General features: G+C 49.1%; 1 protein-coding gene across 1 annotated transcript in view; it reads left to right on the forward strand.

Moving 5' to 3' along the window:
• The window catches only part of LOC136996018 (olfactory receptor 14A16-like), a gene marked incomplete at its 3' end in the record, with an annotated part of 47,494 nt that extends 31,215 nt beyond the window's left edge, over positions 1–16,279 (forward strand). Inside the window, exons 3-5 of the mRNA XM_067317014.1 lie at positions 2,814–2,962; positions 5,769–5,897; positions 15,352–16,279. Of these exons, the coding sequence (XP_067173115.1) occupies positions 2,814–2,962; positions 5,769–5,897; positions 15,352–16,279 (1,206 nt within the window). The remainder of the gene's footprint in view (positions 1–2,813; positions 2,963–5,768; positions 5,898–15,351) is intronic.
• Positions 16,280–16,983: the final 704 nt, after the last annotated feature.

Consider the following 16,983-nt stretch of genomic DNA (forward strand, 5'->3'; position numbering starts at 1 on the left):
ACACAGATTGAAGAATCCTTACAGTGTTGCCTAGTCTTTTTGAAAGCAACTAGAAGAAACCTTAGAAACCGCTTTCAGTCTCTGTTTGTGAAGCAGAACTACTTGCAAGACTCCATCTTTGTATCAGCTGATGAACTCTTTCACCTGACTATTGCCTTGTGCCTGGTGAGGAAGTGTGCAGCTGAGACTTACTGAAAGACCTAGATCCTGAGCCCTGCTTTAGCAGGATGTTATTTCAGTGAGTGTCTGAGTTGCTTTTCTGTCTTTTCTTTCCTGTCCTAGGTGGACTCTTCTTTTTCTGGAGCTTACAGAGGTAGTGATTTACATGTTTGCTTATGATCTGAGATGGCTCAGTAACCTTTAGTGTGTTGCTTTCCTTGAGGAAGGCAGCAAGCTTTACATCTAGGCCGGGGCAGTATGCTGTTGCTAGTAACACCAGCAACCTTGGGTGCTTGAAGGGGGTGTTACTGGAAGGCCTGTGAGAAAGAGGCCGAAGACGCAGTGGTGGGAGAAGTAGCTGTGTGTGAGCGGGCTGTTGCCTGGGCGAGGTGTGTGGGGTTGCTGAGATGCTGCAGCGGTGGCAGTAGCTGCCCCTCGAGAGACCTTCCCGTGTTTCTGGTGGAGATGATCCGCGAGGTGCTTGGAGGGGAGAACTTTGGGAGCCGAAACATAATGTTGGGAGTCAGGGCCCTGTGCAGGGCCCTCAGTCTGTGAGAGACCTGCCTGTGGTTGCCTAACCCTGTTGTGCCTGTTCTTTCCACAGCATTGAGCCACGTGTGGAGGACCCTGGCCAGACTCGAGCAGGGAAGAGAAAATCAGGAGTTACACCTTATTCAGGTAATTAATGTGCGTTATTGTTCTTGGGTGTCAGGTGCCTTGGAAAACTCTGCTTCTTCTACTAACCCATTGTTGCTGAAATGGTGAGGCTTTTCCCCCATTCTTTTCTCTTTGTGACCAGCTGTGCAGCCAGGGGCCCAAGGAGGTGTCGTGGGGACTAGGTAGGATATGATCTGTGCAGAGTGAATGTGACGGGATACACTATTTCTAGTGCCAGCAGGAGAGATGCCCACGTCAGCAGAGTGCCCTGGACTCCAGGCACTGTTTTCTGGCTGTGTGCCTCTCCCCATGGGCAGCAGCGAGAGCATTTCAGCTGAAAGTCTAAGATCTTTTGGTCGAGGAAGTCTAAATCAGCTGGAGCGTTAATGCTAATATAGCTTCTGTCGGAAGCTGTAGAATACAACAAGCTCTCTCTGGAAAGAAAGAAAAAAAATGGGGGGGGAAAAAAACCCTCCTGGCTGGTTACTGAAGTGGCTGAAGTGGCTTTGTAAGGATTTTGTGAAAGGGAAAATGCATGTTAAAAGTGAATGAGAGCCTTCAGTGTGCCAGTGACTTTCTGAGGTGTAGACTGAGCTCTGTTGGAATAGGGGTGACCTTTGTAGTGTCCTGCTGTTTGCAGTAATGGTGGAAGATAAATTCCCTGGGTACCCTTAGGAGCCCTTTGCTTAAATTAAGGTAGAGTTTAGACAAGACTTAAATAATCCCTTTGTAACTCTTTGGTGCATGTGTGTGCATGGGGTTTTTTTTGTTGTTTTTTTTTGTTTGTTTGTTTGTTTTATGATGGCAGAGCTTCCAAACCAAGTAAGTAGATCACATCTTTTCTGGACAAGCCCCGTTCCATTGTTTATATCAAGGTGGCTTCTTTTCTGGACCCTCTCTAGAAAATTGGAGGTATGTAACTTGTGAGGGTGTCCTGAACTGTGCCCTGCAGAGAGGTCAGGTTAAATTGGTTTACTGACAAACAATTTTCTTCTGTAGCCTGCAGTTCGTAAGAATGTCATGTGTACACATTTACTATTGCCCCAAAGAGGTTTTTTTAATCCTGTTCGTTATTTAAATAATAGTTCACAAGTACTTCTTTTTACATGTCTGACATGATTATGCAGACGTATGAGTTTTGTAATTATTTTTGAGTAGGTTGTGGAATTAGGGGCCTAATTTGGTCCTATGTGGAGTCTCGACATTAAACCCCTAGCAGCTGCCTTGCTTCCACGCTCATGAACTTTCACATGATACTCGCAAGGCCTGTTTGTCAGAGCTCGGGCTTCCTGCTCAGCAGTCAGTGTTAGGAAGCTGTCTGCACTGTCCCCCATAAACTGGCAGCCCCGTACATGTAATTGTCCTTGAAAGCTGACTCGTGCTTTTTCTCTTAACACTTTGCCTTCCTTAAACACACTTGGATGCCAACAGCCATATTGCAGCCAGTCAAACGCACATCATGGTGTTCCGATTGCCTGACTCCAGTGTTGTCCTCTGTTTCCCCTTGTGTCGTCAGCTCAGCTCGCTTTGAAGCTCTCCACCCTCAAGACCTTCCAGGCTCCTGTCCTAGGTGCCTTGGTGCGGGCAATGCCTGCTGTGGCTGGCTGAAACCTCAGCATTGCGAGGGCTGCAGCCTGGTGCGGCACAAGAGGCGTTTGCTGTTCTTGTGTTCGTTCCTGAGCTGCTTTCTTGTGTTTGCTAGTCCTCGGGTTTTCTGTGTGCTTCCTCTCTTTCCACTGTTACTGCTGAAGAGCGAGCAGATTGAAACAACCCTGCCCTTCAAAGTTAGGACTCTGAAACAAGGAACCAGGCTGCTGTGGCTCACTGAGCAACAAACGGAGGGAGCCAGTGATCCTGGGCTCTGAAACACTCCTGCTGTTTCCGGGCTCTAACTTAACAGGCTTTGACAAGCCTTGTTTAGCTACCTGCTGCTCGAAGGTTCGTGTGCTCATTCCTATGTCTCATGAGCCCTTTCCGCTGTAACTGTGGTTTTTCAGGCCATGGTGAGAGGGGTCCTTGCTGCATTTGAGGAAGACAAGCCAGAGGAGACCGTGAGCAGTGCTTTTAACCTCACTGCCACCCCTAAGGACGTCCAGCCTCTAAGGAAGCTTTGCTGGCTCTGGGAGGAGGTGACATTTGCTGCAGTGTAGTGGTGTCGTCATGCAGTGTGTATTGAAAAATACCCCTTGACAGTGTATGGGAGTTTTCTTTTCAAACTCTTTGCTGGCCCCTCACTGCACATCTCAGAAGTATCTGGGTTCGGGCTCTGATTTTCCACCTTAAAGGGCACAGTATTTCTGAAAGCACCTGCACTTCTTGTCTGGTGCTGCTTCCCAGAGTTAATCACACTTAAGTCCAGATTAATCGGAGTGGGTGACTAGTGTTTCTAGGAAACTCTGTAGAAGTAACCATGCACAAAAGTGTGGGAACAAAAGCTGTGACTGGAGTTCTCTCAGGCAGCTGCCTGCTCCAGTGTTGCCAGCAGATAAGTGTTTCAAAGCTTTTTTCACACTTGCTTTTCTTTGCTCTTACATGTGCAGCTTTGTATTGACCCTGCAGAAGGAGGAAGGACCTGAGGAAGGCTGTTAGCTGTAAATGATTTACTGCTATCATGCAGAGCAATTGAAGTACTGTTAAAATATACCGTAATTTCTCACTAATATCTGACTATGATCTTTAGAATTTCTCTTTTTCTCCTACAAAAGTGGATTTTTGACTGCAATCAGCAGGAGGGAAAAATGAACCTAAGTGCAGTGCATGATTGCAAATTCTCAAACGCTTGTTCTTAAATCTCTATCAAAAGGGAACATTTGAACTTTTTTTTTAAGGTTTTCGGGACCTGGCTAAGAGCAAACCAGCGCATGAAGTGAAGATGAGGGAAGATCTTGGGGTGTTCAGTGATGCAGAGAAAGTAAGTATTTATTTATCTTACTCTTTTTGTGTAAGTAATATATTTCACCCAGCAAATTAATAGTGCTAATTTTGCTGAAATAACTTCTTCCAAAGAATGCCACACTCTGAGAGAACTTTTATTTTTCCTCTCTAATTATAACTTTAGAAATTGATAGGTATGACCATACTAGAGGCATCCTCTAATCAGGGAGGACCTATCTTCTTCCTCAGAAAATGTGACATAACAGTGAGAAGTTGGTATATACACCTTGTGCTGCATTCTCTGAATTGCCTTTTTGTGATTTTTGAATGGACACTGTTTACAAACAGCTGTTTCGGGACTTGTTTTTTCACTCTAAAGCTTATCAAAATGATGGCTGGGGTTAAAATATGCTAAAAGACTGCCTGATGCCTTCCATCATATAGGCACAACCAGCTTTTAATCTGTTGAGATTTGCTCCTCAGTTACTAAATCTTGTTGTTCCTCATGCACAAAGGAATGATGTTTGCTTGGGCAGTGTGGTTAGCCTACAGGCTAAAAAGGCACTGTACAGCTTCCTGTGCTTGTCCCAGTGACTGAGGTTTGGATTGCCGTTTGCCTGTTTTTCCTTGACACCTCATCACCTCCCAAAGAATCTCCTGTCTCCTGTAGTTCAGTCACCTGTTACAGGCAAAAGGATCCCAGAATCATTTTTATAAATTGACTTAAGCTCCTTTGTAATATAGTCCCTTCATTGAGAGTCACTTCCAGGATTTCCTTTTCAGGGAGCTGCATTTATTGGGGGCAACTTTATGGGTATTTGTTCTTGTGGCAGCATTGCTTGTGAGCATAACTGGTTCTCTGTCCCTAGAGCAACTTCTATTATATGTAACAATCATATTTCCTCTGTCTTGGTTTGGCTATGTCAAATTAAATTCTCCTAGTGCGCTTTTGAATGATTGGCACTTCATTTTTGGAGCATCTTCATAGCCTGCCTCTGTCGCTTTTTGTTGGAATCTCAGTTCCTTTTTTTCAAATGAGACCAGAATTACCCACAGTATTTCATATGATATCCCTCAAGTGCCGGTAGGAATACTTCTGTATCTGCTGGGAAACAATGACTTTCTTCATGATTCTACTTGCGGATTATTAATCTGTAATTAGCTGATACCCTTAGTTTTGTGTCTCAATAAGAACCTCCACATTTACTGAACCCTGTTTTAGAGCAGAAATTCTTGCGCTTCTGCGTTTTTGTATTGAGGGGTTAGTCAGTGAGAGGTGCTGTTGGGGCCGGCTCGGAATTCAGAGCTCTCCTCTGGGCACTCAGTGGGAAATAATGTAGGAATGAGGGTAATTCGTGAAAGGCCTTAGCCACTTTGTTTGCAGTGAGAGAAGAAACTTGAAGGGTTTCAGGAGAATGTTCTTTGTGATGAAGGGAATAAGTTCAGAAGATGACCTTTAGAGCAGCTTTCTGAATGGATGTGAGTGGGACAAGGCTGTATCTCAGGACAGAAGAGGATGTTGCAGTAGTTGAGCTGATCGTGCCTTGAGGAAGAGGTGTAATTATGCAATACATCGTGAAGGCAGTACCTCGCCCATGTTCCGCAGCCTGTGCAAGACTTGAACAAGGGAATAAAAACCTATAAAAAGGCTCAAGCCAAAACTTGTATGCATCATAATTATCCTCCTGTATGCATCGTAATTAACTGAAGCTCTCTCAGGAGCTCCCTTCTTGACTTGTCCTGCTGTTTTGGTAACAGCTGTGAACACGAAGTTCAGGGGAAATCAGGGGCAATAGATTCACAAATACAGTTACTTTGCAAGGCTCTGGCCTATCATATGCCAAAGTCAAGCTGCATATAAGTACCGTGTACTTTTTTTTTTTTTTAGCCTTCCCAATAAAGATGGAATTTTGTTCTCAAAAAGAAGAACATGTAATGCAGTTTGAAATCAGATGCATGAGGAATACATGTAATGTCATAGATCTCACAGTACCTTCTGGGGTAGACTTCACTTGATTTTTGATGCGACTTAGTGTGACCTAATCTTGTTTTTGTTACTGCCTTTGAAATGCTTGCAGATGGAGACATGCAGTCTACCGCAGTGATTCCCCATCCTCCACTGATGATGATGAGGAACATTTTGCCCAGGATTCTACTGAAGAGGAGGCGCAACTGCCTGACTGTGAAATGTTCTCCTCCCTGCTCTTGTACAGACTCTAAACAGTGGCAATATTTAATCCATTGGCATAATATGTAATTTGCTGGCACTGGTGGCTCTTAAGTGGGCTCTCTACCATTGGACTTTTATAATTGATTCTTTAAGAGCACAGAATCACAGAATCACAGAATGGTTGAGGTTGGAAGGGACCTCTGGAAATCATCTAGTCCAACCCCCCTGCTCAAGCAGGGTCACCTAGAACACGTTGCACAGGATCACGTCCAGGTGGCTTTTGAATATCTCCAGAGAAGGAGACTCCACAACCTCTCTGGGCAACCTGTTCCAGTGCTCTGTCACCCTCACAGTGAAAAAGCATTTCCTCATGTTCAGATGGAATTGTCTGTGTTTCAGTTTGTGCCTGTTGCCTCGCGTCCTGTTGCTGGGCACCACTGAAAAGAGTCTGGTCCCATCCTCTTGACACCCTCCCTTCAGATACTTGTACACATTGATAAGATCTCCTCTCAGCCTTCTCTTCTCCAGGCTGAACAGGCCCAGCTCTCTCAGCCTTTCCTCATAAGAGAGATGCTCCAGTCCCCTAATCATCTTTGTAGCCCTTCGCTGGACTTGCTCCAGTAGTGCCACATCCCTCTTGTACTGGGGAGCCCAGAACTGGACGCAGTACTCCACATGTGGCCTCAGCAGGGCTGACTAGAGGGGGAGAATCACCTCCCTCGACCTGCTGGCAACACTCTTCCTGATGCATGCCAGGATACCATTGGCCTTTGCTAGGTGCGTGGCTGCTGTTTGTCGTTGTGATGTCAGTTGTGGCTCAGTGCCTGCTAGGCCAGTGCTAGGTGCCTGGGTGCTGTTTGTGCTTGTGAGGTCCCTTGTGGCTCAGTGCCTGATAGGCCAGTGCTAGGTGCGTGGCTGCTGTTTGTGGTTGTGAGGTCCCTTGTGGCTCAGTGCCTGATAGGCCAGTGCTAGCTGCATGGCTGCTGTTTGTGGTTGTGAGGTCCCTTGTGGCTCAGTGCCTGATAGGCCAGTGCTAGCTGCATGGCTGCTGTTTGTGGTTGTGAGGTCACTTGTGGCTCAGTGCCTGATAGGCCAGTGCTAGGCGCATGGCTGCTGTTTGTGGTTGTGAGGTCCCTTGTGGCTCAGTGCCTGCTAGGCCAGTGCTGGTCATGTGGCTGCAGTTTGTGGTTGTGAGGTCACTTGTGCCTTTACTGCCAGATAGGGCAGTTCTGGTGTTATGGAAAATATTAGGCTCGCCGGCCACCATAACAAGGTCCGACCCTAGGTTCCCGCTGAGCAAAATTTCGAAGTGCGATTGGGGGGAAATAAAATTTAATGATATATGTGTGGTAATTACAGCTCAAGCTGGGTGCCTCCGAAGAGGGACCCCAAACAAAGAAATCCCTGGGCAATTATACCCTTACAATCTAAATTCCCCACCCCTTAAGTGATAGTTTGGACCAATAGTAATAGTTAGGTCTGGGTTCTTCCCCTTCTTCATTGGGCCCCTTCATTGTCTCTAGGCAGGCTGCTGCTTTTCTTCAAGGTTGGCTACTCCTGCTGTGCATGTAACTTCCTTATCTCTCCAGCTTGAACCGGCTCTGGGGCCCCCTTTTACTTATCTAGGTAAAAGTTCACAGCCTGAGGCCTAAGGCTTCAGCAAATTTAGCTACTAATGCTAAGCAAGTTATGCTAAGCGATTAATTCTAGACAGCTTCAGTTCAATATTCTCTAACACTGCCCTTGACCTTGTGTTTCCACTGCTCTGTCTATTAGGCTATGGATGCAATCTCAGTAATCTCTCACATATTTCCACATGCCCCGATTAATCATTTCTAAAGTCATATTTGCATCAGACTATCTGGACATATGCATTTTCCTTTGTTTCCCAGTTTTCCTGCTCCCCTTACTCTTTATCATTCAGGTACATCTCAGCTCTCCAGTTGCTGCTCTGAGCTGCTGGCAGTCTGAAGGTTGCCTCGTCTTTCAGCAGTCTCCTTGTCTCTTCAACCAGCTCCTTTGTCCTGTTTCTTGTCTATCCTTTCCTATCTATCTGTGAAAACATTTCAAGGAAGGTTATGTCTTGTGGGCAGTGGACCTCACCGGAGGCAGCTTGGACTTGACATACAGTTGAGGAGTGTCTTTTATCTTTTATTCAACTGTTCCAAATTTTATTGTTGATTGTTTGCAATTAAGACAAACTGTCTGTGTCTGTTTGCAGCTAGTTGTCTAAGGAAAGCAGGTGGGAATTGGTGCACATGAGCTGTAACATTCAGCTGCAGCCTTGAGTGGCAAAAGGTTAGATTTGAACAAGAGTGATCTAAGTCCCCAGTGGCTGATGAGGGAACTGGCAGTGCTGTGGAGGTGGGGGGGAAGGTTGTCCATACATGTCTCCTATCAAAAATAGTGCTTTTCCGACATGTCCAGAGTTCATTAGACACTGTGGGTCAGTATGAATTGGAGAATGTGGGTATCACTTATTCTGAAAACTGAAGTATAGAGAAAGCTTAAAAAGCAGACATCTTTCTTTTCAGGTGCTCATTGAAATCTGCCTAATGTCAATACACTCCTGCAAACTTTCCAATTAGCCACACAAGAATTGACAAACTGAAGAAAATTATGGGGAAAGGCATGGTTCCTTAGTTTATTTCGCATTTTAATGACCCCTCGGGTGTCTTTGGTGCTGAGCTCATGAACCTCCAAGGCTGAGAAGGAGCTGAAGCAACCTCTCAAGAAGTTAAAGTCAGAAGAAAATCCCCCAGTTTCTTGGAGAGTTAACAGGTCCCACTGAGGGCCATTATCAACAAAGGCTCCTCAGGGGCTGATTAGAGCCGAAAGTTGGAGGCCCTGATTGCAGGTAGGCAAAGGCAATGTGCAGGTGGCTGTGATGCCAAGTCAGCCTTGATGTGTGTTATCAAGCAGGGTGACCAGGCACTGACAGCCAGCCCCTGGGAAGGGTGATGCTTTCCATCAGGCATTGCTCAGGGCTGTTCCTGGGGGCAGTGTGTGGGTGGGGGTGCACAATGCCAAGTGGAGGACCATGATATAGCACCTCTTGGGCTCCCAAACCACAAGGAGGCAGCAAGGCCACAGTGCTTTATGGAAACAATGTCTTCTCATGGGCCTTGGTGGCAGAGACACCAGCCATAGCCAACAGGACAAAGACCTATCTGTGTTGGGAGCTTTCAGCCTTGGCCGTGCCCTTGGCCATCTCCACCACAGGTGTCCTGTCCTTTCCCACACCTGTGCCTGTTTCCCTGCAGCCTGTACACACCCAAGCTGCTTCCCCACCTTGCTCTCACCCCAGGATCTCCCCACCTCTCCTGATGTCTTCCTGTCCTCACTTGCTTTTCCTTGAAACAGCAAGTCAGGGGCTGATCACAGTCTCCCTCTGGGTGACCTCTAGCACCACAGCACTACCCTTCGAGTGACATTTGCTTTTCCTAATGTCACAGCTAAACCCCACAAGCTGCTCCTGGTGGCTTTTTCTCCTTCTCATGCTCTTTCCCACTACCAAGAGAAGTTCCATCATCTCTGAAACCCCCCTTCAAGCAGTCACAGGCTCCTACTCTGCTGTCCTTTGCCTCCACTTCAGCAGCATAAAGAAGCCCAGGTCCCTCAATCTCTCCTCATGGATGGGATTATTCCTGCCTAGGCATAGGACTTGACACTTCTCTTGTAAATCTTCATAAGGTATCTGTTGTGTGAATCACCCGAGTTCCTCCAGATCCTTTTGGACTGAAGCTCCTCTGTGTCAAAATAAGACAAAAACAAACAAACAAAGAAAAACAGCGCAAATGGGTTAAAGGTAGGCAGCGGTGGGCTGTAGGAGAAGGGATCAGGATGGTAAAAGAGACAGACTTAAAAGGGGAGAAAGAAAAAAGAAAAAGGTAATTAAAAGTGAAGCAAAGGATTGATCAGGGCTGTTTGGGGGGTTCCTGCCAAGAAGCCCTGCATCTGAATAATTCTGGCTGGAGGAAGACAAGAAAGCTGGCCTGCTTCCACTGTCACAGGGCACCTGCCTGCTTTCCCTGACATCAACAAAGGAAGATCGAGACTGGGAAGAATCATGGACTCTTTCAGGGTGGAAGGGACCTCAGGAGGTCTCTAGGCTTGCTCAAATCAAGTTGAAAGACATTTTCTGCTCTCCAAACACAAATAGAGCTATTTAATCTTAATAGGCAATCAGGTTGGTGAAGCACAATTTACCCTGGGTAAATCCATGCTGACTCTTCCCTATCACCTTCTTCTCCCTCACATGCCCAGAAGTGAGTGGACTCACTCCATGACACACTCCTCAACCAACTGAGGCTGAATGGCCTGTAGTTCCCTGGGTTGCCCTCTGCGCCTTTTTTGAAGATGGATGTAACGTTTGCCTTTCTGCAGTTATTGGGACCTCACTCCATCTCCACGACCTTTCGAAGATAAGAGAGGGTGGCCTTGCTATGACAGCGGCCAGCTCTTTCAGTGTCCTTGGATGCAGCTGTTGCAATCACACTGACTTGTAGGGGTTGAGTTCTTGCAAGTCGTCCCTCACTCAACCCTCATCCCCTGCTCGCTCTTTTTCTCCTCTGGAGCCCTGACTCGAGGCACAACAGCCCAGGAGATCGTGTTGGTGAAGAATGAAGCCAAGAAGGCCCTGAGCTCCTCAGACCTATCTGCATCTGCTATTACTAGAGCCCCTGGCCCATTCAGCAGTGAGTCCAGGTGTTCCTTGCTTATTCTTTCTCTGTTAGCAGAGTAGTAGCAGCTCTTCTTCGTGCCCTTGACGTCCCCTGAAAGTGTCTACCCTCTGGGAGCTTTGGTTTCACCATCCCTACTTTGGTGGACAAGAGTGTCCTGTTTAGCCAAGCCCATCTCACCAAATGTCTCCTAGTTTTAATGAGTATCGGTATGGACCATCCTTGTGCTTGGTGGCTGCTGCCCTTAAAGACCTGCTGGCTTTCCTAAGCTCCATTGCCCTTCAGAGTTGCCTCCAATGGGATCCCCCACCAGTCCCCTGAGGAGGACAAAGTTTCCTCCTTTGAAGGCTGGAGTCTGTACACTTCCATTGTCCTTCCTCACTGCCCTCACGATCTAGGACTCCACTGTTCCATAGTCACTGCAGCCAAGGTTTCCACAGATTATCACAGCCCTCATCAGAGCTTCCTGGTGTGTGAGTATCAGATCCAGGTGAGCGTCACCCTTACTGGCCCATCAGGGAGCTGTGCTTAGAAGCTGTCCCTGACAGCCTCCAGAGATCTCCCGGACTGCTTGCACCCTGCTCTTTGCCCTTCCAATGAATATCGGGGAGATTAAAGTCCCCCCATCAGAACCAGGCCCTGTGACCCACTGACTTCCTCAGGTTGCTTAAAGGAGACTGCATCCACCTCCTCACCCTCATCGGGTGCTTTGTAACTCCCATCACAGCGTCATCTTTACTCTGATGCTCATGCACAAGCTCTCACCCAAACCTGTGTCCATCCCATGCAAAAGCTCCACACATCTGAGCTGTCCCTTCACACAAAGGACATCCCTCCTGCTCATCTTCCCTAACTGTCTCGCCTGCAGAGCTTGTACTCTACCATCAGAGCCCTCGAATCATGCTAGTGGTCCCTCCACATCTCAGTTATTCCAACCATGTTTCAGTCCTGTGACAGCTTGTGCATCTCCATCTGCTCCTCTCTGTGCCCCAGGCTGCATTCACTTGTGTATATTGGGGTTGCAGAGCCTCAGCTGTGGCACAGAGAACAGAATGGTCATGGTGAAACCTGTTACCAAGGGACAAGGACACTGTGTGTGCAATGGCCCCACTTCAGAGCAGAGCCATGCTGCCACAGATAGCAGGTAGCAATGTAATGGTGAAAGGAGGTTTCCACTAAGAGAGCAAAGCCTGCAGTGCCCAAGGCCAGGGAGAAACAGAGGTGGACTTTGCAGGATTGCCAGGAGACGAGTTGGCTGCCTGAGTGGATTTGTTGCACCTTGGGGCCTGTGACAGAGGTGAATCGATCTCCAGGCAGGACAAGTGCCACTGAAGAAGTCCCTGGCCCTGACTAGCCTCTGATTTAACAGCCTGAGGTCATCATTAGCCCAGTTCCTGTTCATATCATCTGGGGGTAGGAAGAGGTTCAGGAGGAGGAAAACTAGGTTTTAAGGGTGCAGAGACTAGAGCAGAGACCTTGGTGGGATGTGCCTCTCCCATTTGTGAAGCACGCTTGGCTGTAGACCAGAAGGACTTGGCCTAAAGGCAGTGGTGGGATCCAGTTCTTTGGGCACTGGTAGGAAACCTGAGTTGCTCTGGGGCACTTGCCCAGCAACCACTTCAAAAGGGCATGGTTTTCCTAGAGGTCCCATGGTGTATCTGCTAGAGACGTGTTTGTGCTGGACACCCCAGGCATCTGACATGGCCCTGCTGGCCTATTTCTGTATCACTGAATCAAGTGCCTGCACTGGATGACATCAACAGTTTACAGTGTTGGGACCTGCATGTGTCTCAGCTTCCTGGCGAGTGGAGCTCTGGTAGCAGTGGGCATCTAGTATCTTTTCAGGTGGCCAAGGCAATTCCTCGATTGGCCCCCAACTAATGCTCCAGAAGGATGAAGGTCTCACACTTGTTCCATCATAGCAAACACGCACTGGCACATGCCTTCGAGCACCTCTGTCTCTTCCAATGTCACCAGGTGTTTGTGTGTGCAAAACTGACTCCCACCCTCCATCTCCAGTGATTATAATGGCAGCATAGACCAAGATCTTGCATGCAGACATCCGTGCTGTGCTCACTTCTGCCTGGGCAAGGGGACTCCCACTTCCCGTGTGTTTTTTGTGGAGCTCACGGGAAGGATCTGAATCTCACTGCATCCCAGGGCCTTCTAAGGCAGCCTGAGAAGCCCAAACTGACTCATCTGAAGCAATACCCAAACCATGGGAGAACAAACTCTATTCTTGTCCCTGTCGAGGTGTCCTGCCTCGTTAAGAGATGGGAAGAGGGCCTTCCTGATTGGGATGTTTCCACCTTTCATAGATAAGACACCTTTCCCTGATAAGACAAATTGTACTGCTGGAATCAGTCTCTCCGCACTCTTTAGAAAAGGACAATAGATGATTATTTTAGTCTACCTCAGTGAACATTTCCCAGGAGGAGGGAGCACAAGGGACAGAGAAATTCATGCCTTCAGCTGGGCCTCTGCTCCTGAGCAGGGCCAGGCTCTGGGGATGGAGGGAGCTCATGGCAACCTGGCAGCACTGCCCAGAGATAGCTGTGTCCATGAGCAGCTCCTCTGCAAAGAGCAGCAGGGCTCTGGGCACTGCCTGCAATTGCTGCCAGAAGATGAGACAAGGCAGAGAGAAAAGAAATGCAGTGTGGAGTGGGAGGCCAGAGGAGAGCTCCTTGTGAGAGAAATCTTCACAGTCATTGACACGGTAAGTCTCTGGCTGCAGGACAATGCTACTGGGCATCCTGCTACCTTCTCCCAGGGACGCTGAATGGGTATGAAGACTGGGTGTGCAGACAAGTCTGCCCAGGGCTGTAATTCACAGCAGTGTACCTGTCCTGCAGGGTGCTGTGCGCCCAGAGTAGTGACTCTGCCACACTCAGCCTGTCCGGGGAGCTCCCCACAGCGCTGTGGGGAGAAGCTCTGGGTGGGAGAAGAGACCCCCGTCAGGGCAGGTTGAGCCTTCTCTCAGGAGAATGCTGCGTGGGTCAGGGCTGCCCAGAGCTCCAGCTCACTCCCAGGACATTTCTGGAGGGGCCTTTCCAAAAGGAAGGTCAGGGCAGGGATAATATGAAAGGGAAGGAGCTGTCATGAGTCTGTGCTTTCAGTCTTATTCTCTTTGGGATTGGTGAAATGGGATTGGATCTGTCAGGTTTAGACAGGGGACAGAGGCTCCAAAACAGTGACACTGAGAGAGGATCAGTTCTGGGAGGGACTCAGCAAATGCCTTCATGCACCCCTCAGCCTAAGGACAGAGCCAGCATCACCTTTCCAGCCTCAGCAAGGTTTCTCTCACCTGCTCCATAGCACCTGCAGACATGGAGGTGCCCCTGGGAAGTGTTCTTCGCACAGGAGGCTTTTGCAGGGCAGAGCTGAGCACCCAGCGGGTGGGATGGGGTCTGTGAGCACTGAGAGGGGAGAGACGTGGGGACAGAGAAACAGCTCCCCGCAGAGACGGCTCCAGGCAGCAGCGTCATGCTCAAAGTGTGAGAGGAAACTATCAGCTCCAACTCGTCCTCTCCTCTCCCAGCCAGCACAGCCCTCTGCTCTCAAGGCTGGGGGGTGCAGGGCAGGAGTCGTTTCCTCAGCAGCCGGACATCCAGGAGAGGAGACACTCGTGAGTGCCCCTCTCTCCCTCCCTGTCCCTGCCTCCCTGGGCACAAATGTCATGGTATTGCTCCATGTTTCCCACCTGTCCAAGCTGCCCTTGTCCTTCCCCTTGGACTCTCTGGGCAGGGGGCTTTTTGATGCAGTTCAGACACTGATTCTGTGGGTCCTGCCATGCAGACGTGTCCTTGACAGTGAGGTGCCCAAGCGCCCCTCTAACCTGGGGGCTCTGGGCAATGCAGTGTGGGGGGTCTGGGAATGAGCCAGGTCTCTCGTCAGGACACCCCATCCTTAGGACATTCTGCCATTTCCCTGGGGCGTCTGGCTGGGCTGCAAGCTGCCCTCCACAAGGACACAGCTCTCCCATTGCAGCTGCGTGTTAGCTAGGTGCCCCAGGGAGAAGCCACCTAGATCCTGAGGCCACTCTGAGATATGCTGCTGGGTGGCTGGATGTGGGCAGCTGGAAGGAGACCAATGTGTTGCTGGCTAGAAGGAGACAGCTGAGACCTGCCTCCCATCCCCTCAGAAAGAGTGCTGATGGGCACTTTGCAAGTGCATTCCTCTGCTCTCCGCGGTGTTGTTTCTCTTTTGGGTAACATGAGTGCAACAGTCCTCCACCTCCATGGTGTGAGCACAGGGCAGCTGGGACCAGGGCAGCTGGGAGCAAGGCAGCTGGACAGGCCAGCTCTGCTCCCTCTGCACTCAAGCCAGAGTGAATCCTTTTGCCTCTCCAGAATCACAGCTGCTCACTCTGAGTGCAGCAGCAGCAATGCTGAGGGTTTCTACCTCCAGGAATCCTCCTCCCATGTGACAGGGCCAGCTAAAGAAAACCAAAAAAGCCTTAAAACTATTAATGACCCTACATTATTTAGAAGTGGGAGTGAAGGTGCTGAAAATGGCTTCAGCATCATGAGTGGATTAACTCTGACTGGAACTGGGAATATAACAGTGTAGTCACCCCTGTTGCCATTTCCGCAGTGCTGTAGGTCAGGGCTGACTCCTCCGGAGCACACAGCCAGAGGCCCCTGCTCCTCATGGGAAACTCAGCCAGCACAAATCAGAGCTGAAGCCACAGAGCTCAATGATGGTGCTGCTGAGATGGGGAGAAGTAATGTGTGTGTGTTTGAGGGAATCTATGAGAAATTTTTGCTAAGAGAAGTCTGTCCTAACTTGTCAATGTGTCTTCTTCATCAGACAGTGCCCCTTTGCCCGAAAGGAGCACATGTCCAATGGGAGTTCCCTCAACGAGTTCTTCCTCCTGGCATTTGCGGACACACGGGAGCTGCAGCTCTTGCACTTCGCGCTCTTCCTGGGCATCTACCTGGCTGCCCTCCTGGGCAATGGCCTCATCATCACAGCTGTAACCTGCGACCACCACCTCCACACCCCCATGTACTTCTTCCTCCTCAGCCTCTCTGTCCTGGATGTGGGCACCATCTCCACTACTGTCCCCAAATCTATGGCCAATTCTCTGTGGAACAGCAGGGCCATTTCCTACTCAGGATGTGCTGCTCAAGTCTTTCTGTTTCTCTTCTGGCTTGGAGGAGAGTATTTTCTTCTCACTGTTATGGCCTATGACCGCTTTGTTGCCATCTCCAAGCCCCTGCACTATGGGACGATCATGGGCAGCAGAGCTTGTGTCAAAATGGCAGCAGCTGCCTGGGCCAGTGGTTTTTTCCATGCTGTGATGCACACTGCTAATACATTTTCACTACCACTCTGCAAAGGCAATGCTGTGGAGCAGTTCTTCTGTGAAGTTCCTGAGATCCTCAAGCTCGCCTGCTCAGACTCCTACCTCAGGGTGGTTTGGGCACTTATGATTAGTGTTTGTTTAGGCTTTGGGTGTTTCATTTTCATTGTGCTGTCCTATGTGCAGATCTTCAGTGTTGTGCTGAGGATCCCCTCTGAGCAGGGACGGCACAAAGCCTTTTCCATGTGCCTCCCTCACCTGGCCGTGGTATCCCTGTTTCTCAGCAGTGGCATCTTTGTCTGCCTGAAGCCCCCCTCCCTCTCCTCCCCAGCTCTGGATCTGGTGTTGGCTGTTCTGTACACAGTGGTTCCTCCAACAGTGAACCCCCTCATCTACAGCATGAGGAACAAGGAGCTCAAGGATGCACTGAGGAAACTGGTTCAGTAGGTACAATGTCAGCACCAATAACTCTCCCATGTGCATCTGCTCCTCATTCCCAGGGTATTTGGCAACATAGGTAGGTGTTGCTCATGTCTTTCTTTCTCACTTACTTTTCTCTGTTACATTCTCCTAAAAGAAATAAATATTTTGCTTTGTGCCACTTGTCCTCAGGAATCTCTCATTTGAATCTGATCAAGAGACCGTGTTGAAGCAGGAAGCCAGGTTTCCTTCTTCATCAGCAGAGATGGGAGAACCTCTGAGCCTGCTAGTCTGAGCTGCTTGGATGCCTTCAGTGCAATGAGGAGAGTTTCCCTTTGCAGTGTCTCTTTTGGTGCTGACACCAAGGGAGCTCAGGGGCACAGAGTCAGGCTTTGATGAGTACAGGCATGTCCAGACTACGGGTCCCGTGTCCCTTAAGAGAGCTCAGCTCCTGTGGCCACAGTCAGGGTATGATCTCACACCCCTCTCCTGTGAGGGTGGCATCCGGCTGTCACCATGGCCTGATCCCTTCCCTCTCTAGCGTTCCAACACTCCAAGCAGACCAAGAGTGGAAAGGACGAGAGTCTGGATAAAGTCTGTGGGGACAGACCCTCTGTTCCTCAGGACTGTTCCCACACTGCCGCAGCAGGCATTTCCTCACTGCAGCCTTCACTTGGGGGCTGCAGCTTTATTGGAGACATGTCTACCAACAGCAG

Source organism: Apteryx mantelli, unplaced genomic scaffold (assembly GCF_036417845.1).
Source record: "Apteryx mantelli isolate bAptMan1 unplaced genomic scaffold, bAptMan1.hap1 HAP1_SCAFFOLD_20, whole genome shotgun sequence".
NCBI lineage: Eukaryota > Metazoa > Chordata > Aves > Apterygiformes > Apterygidae > Apteryx > Apteryx mantelli.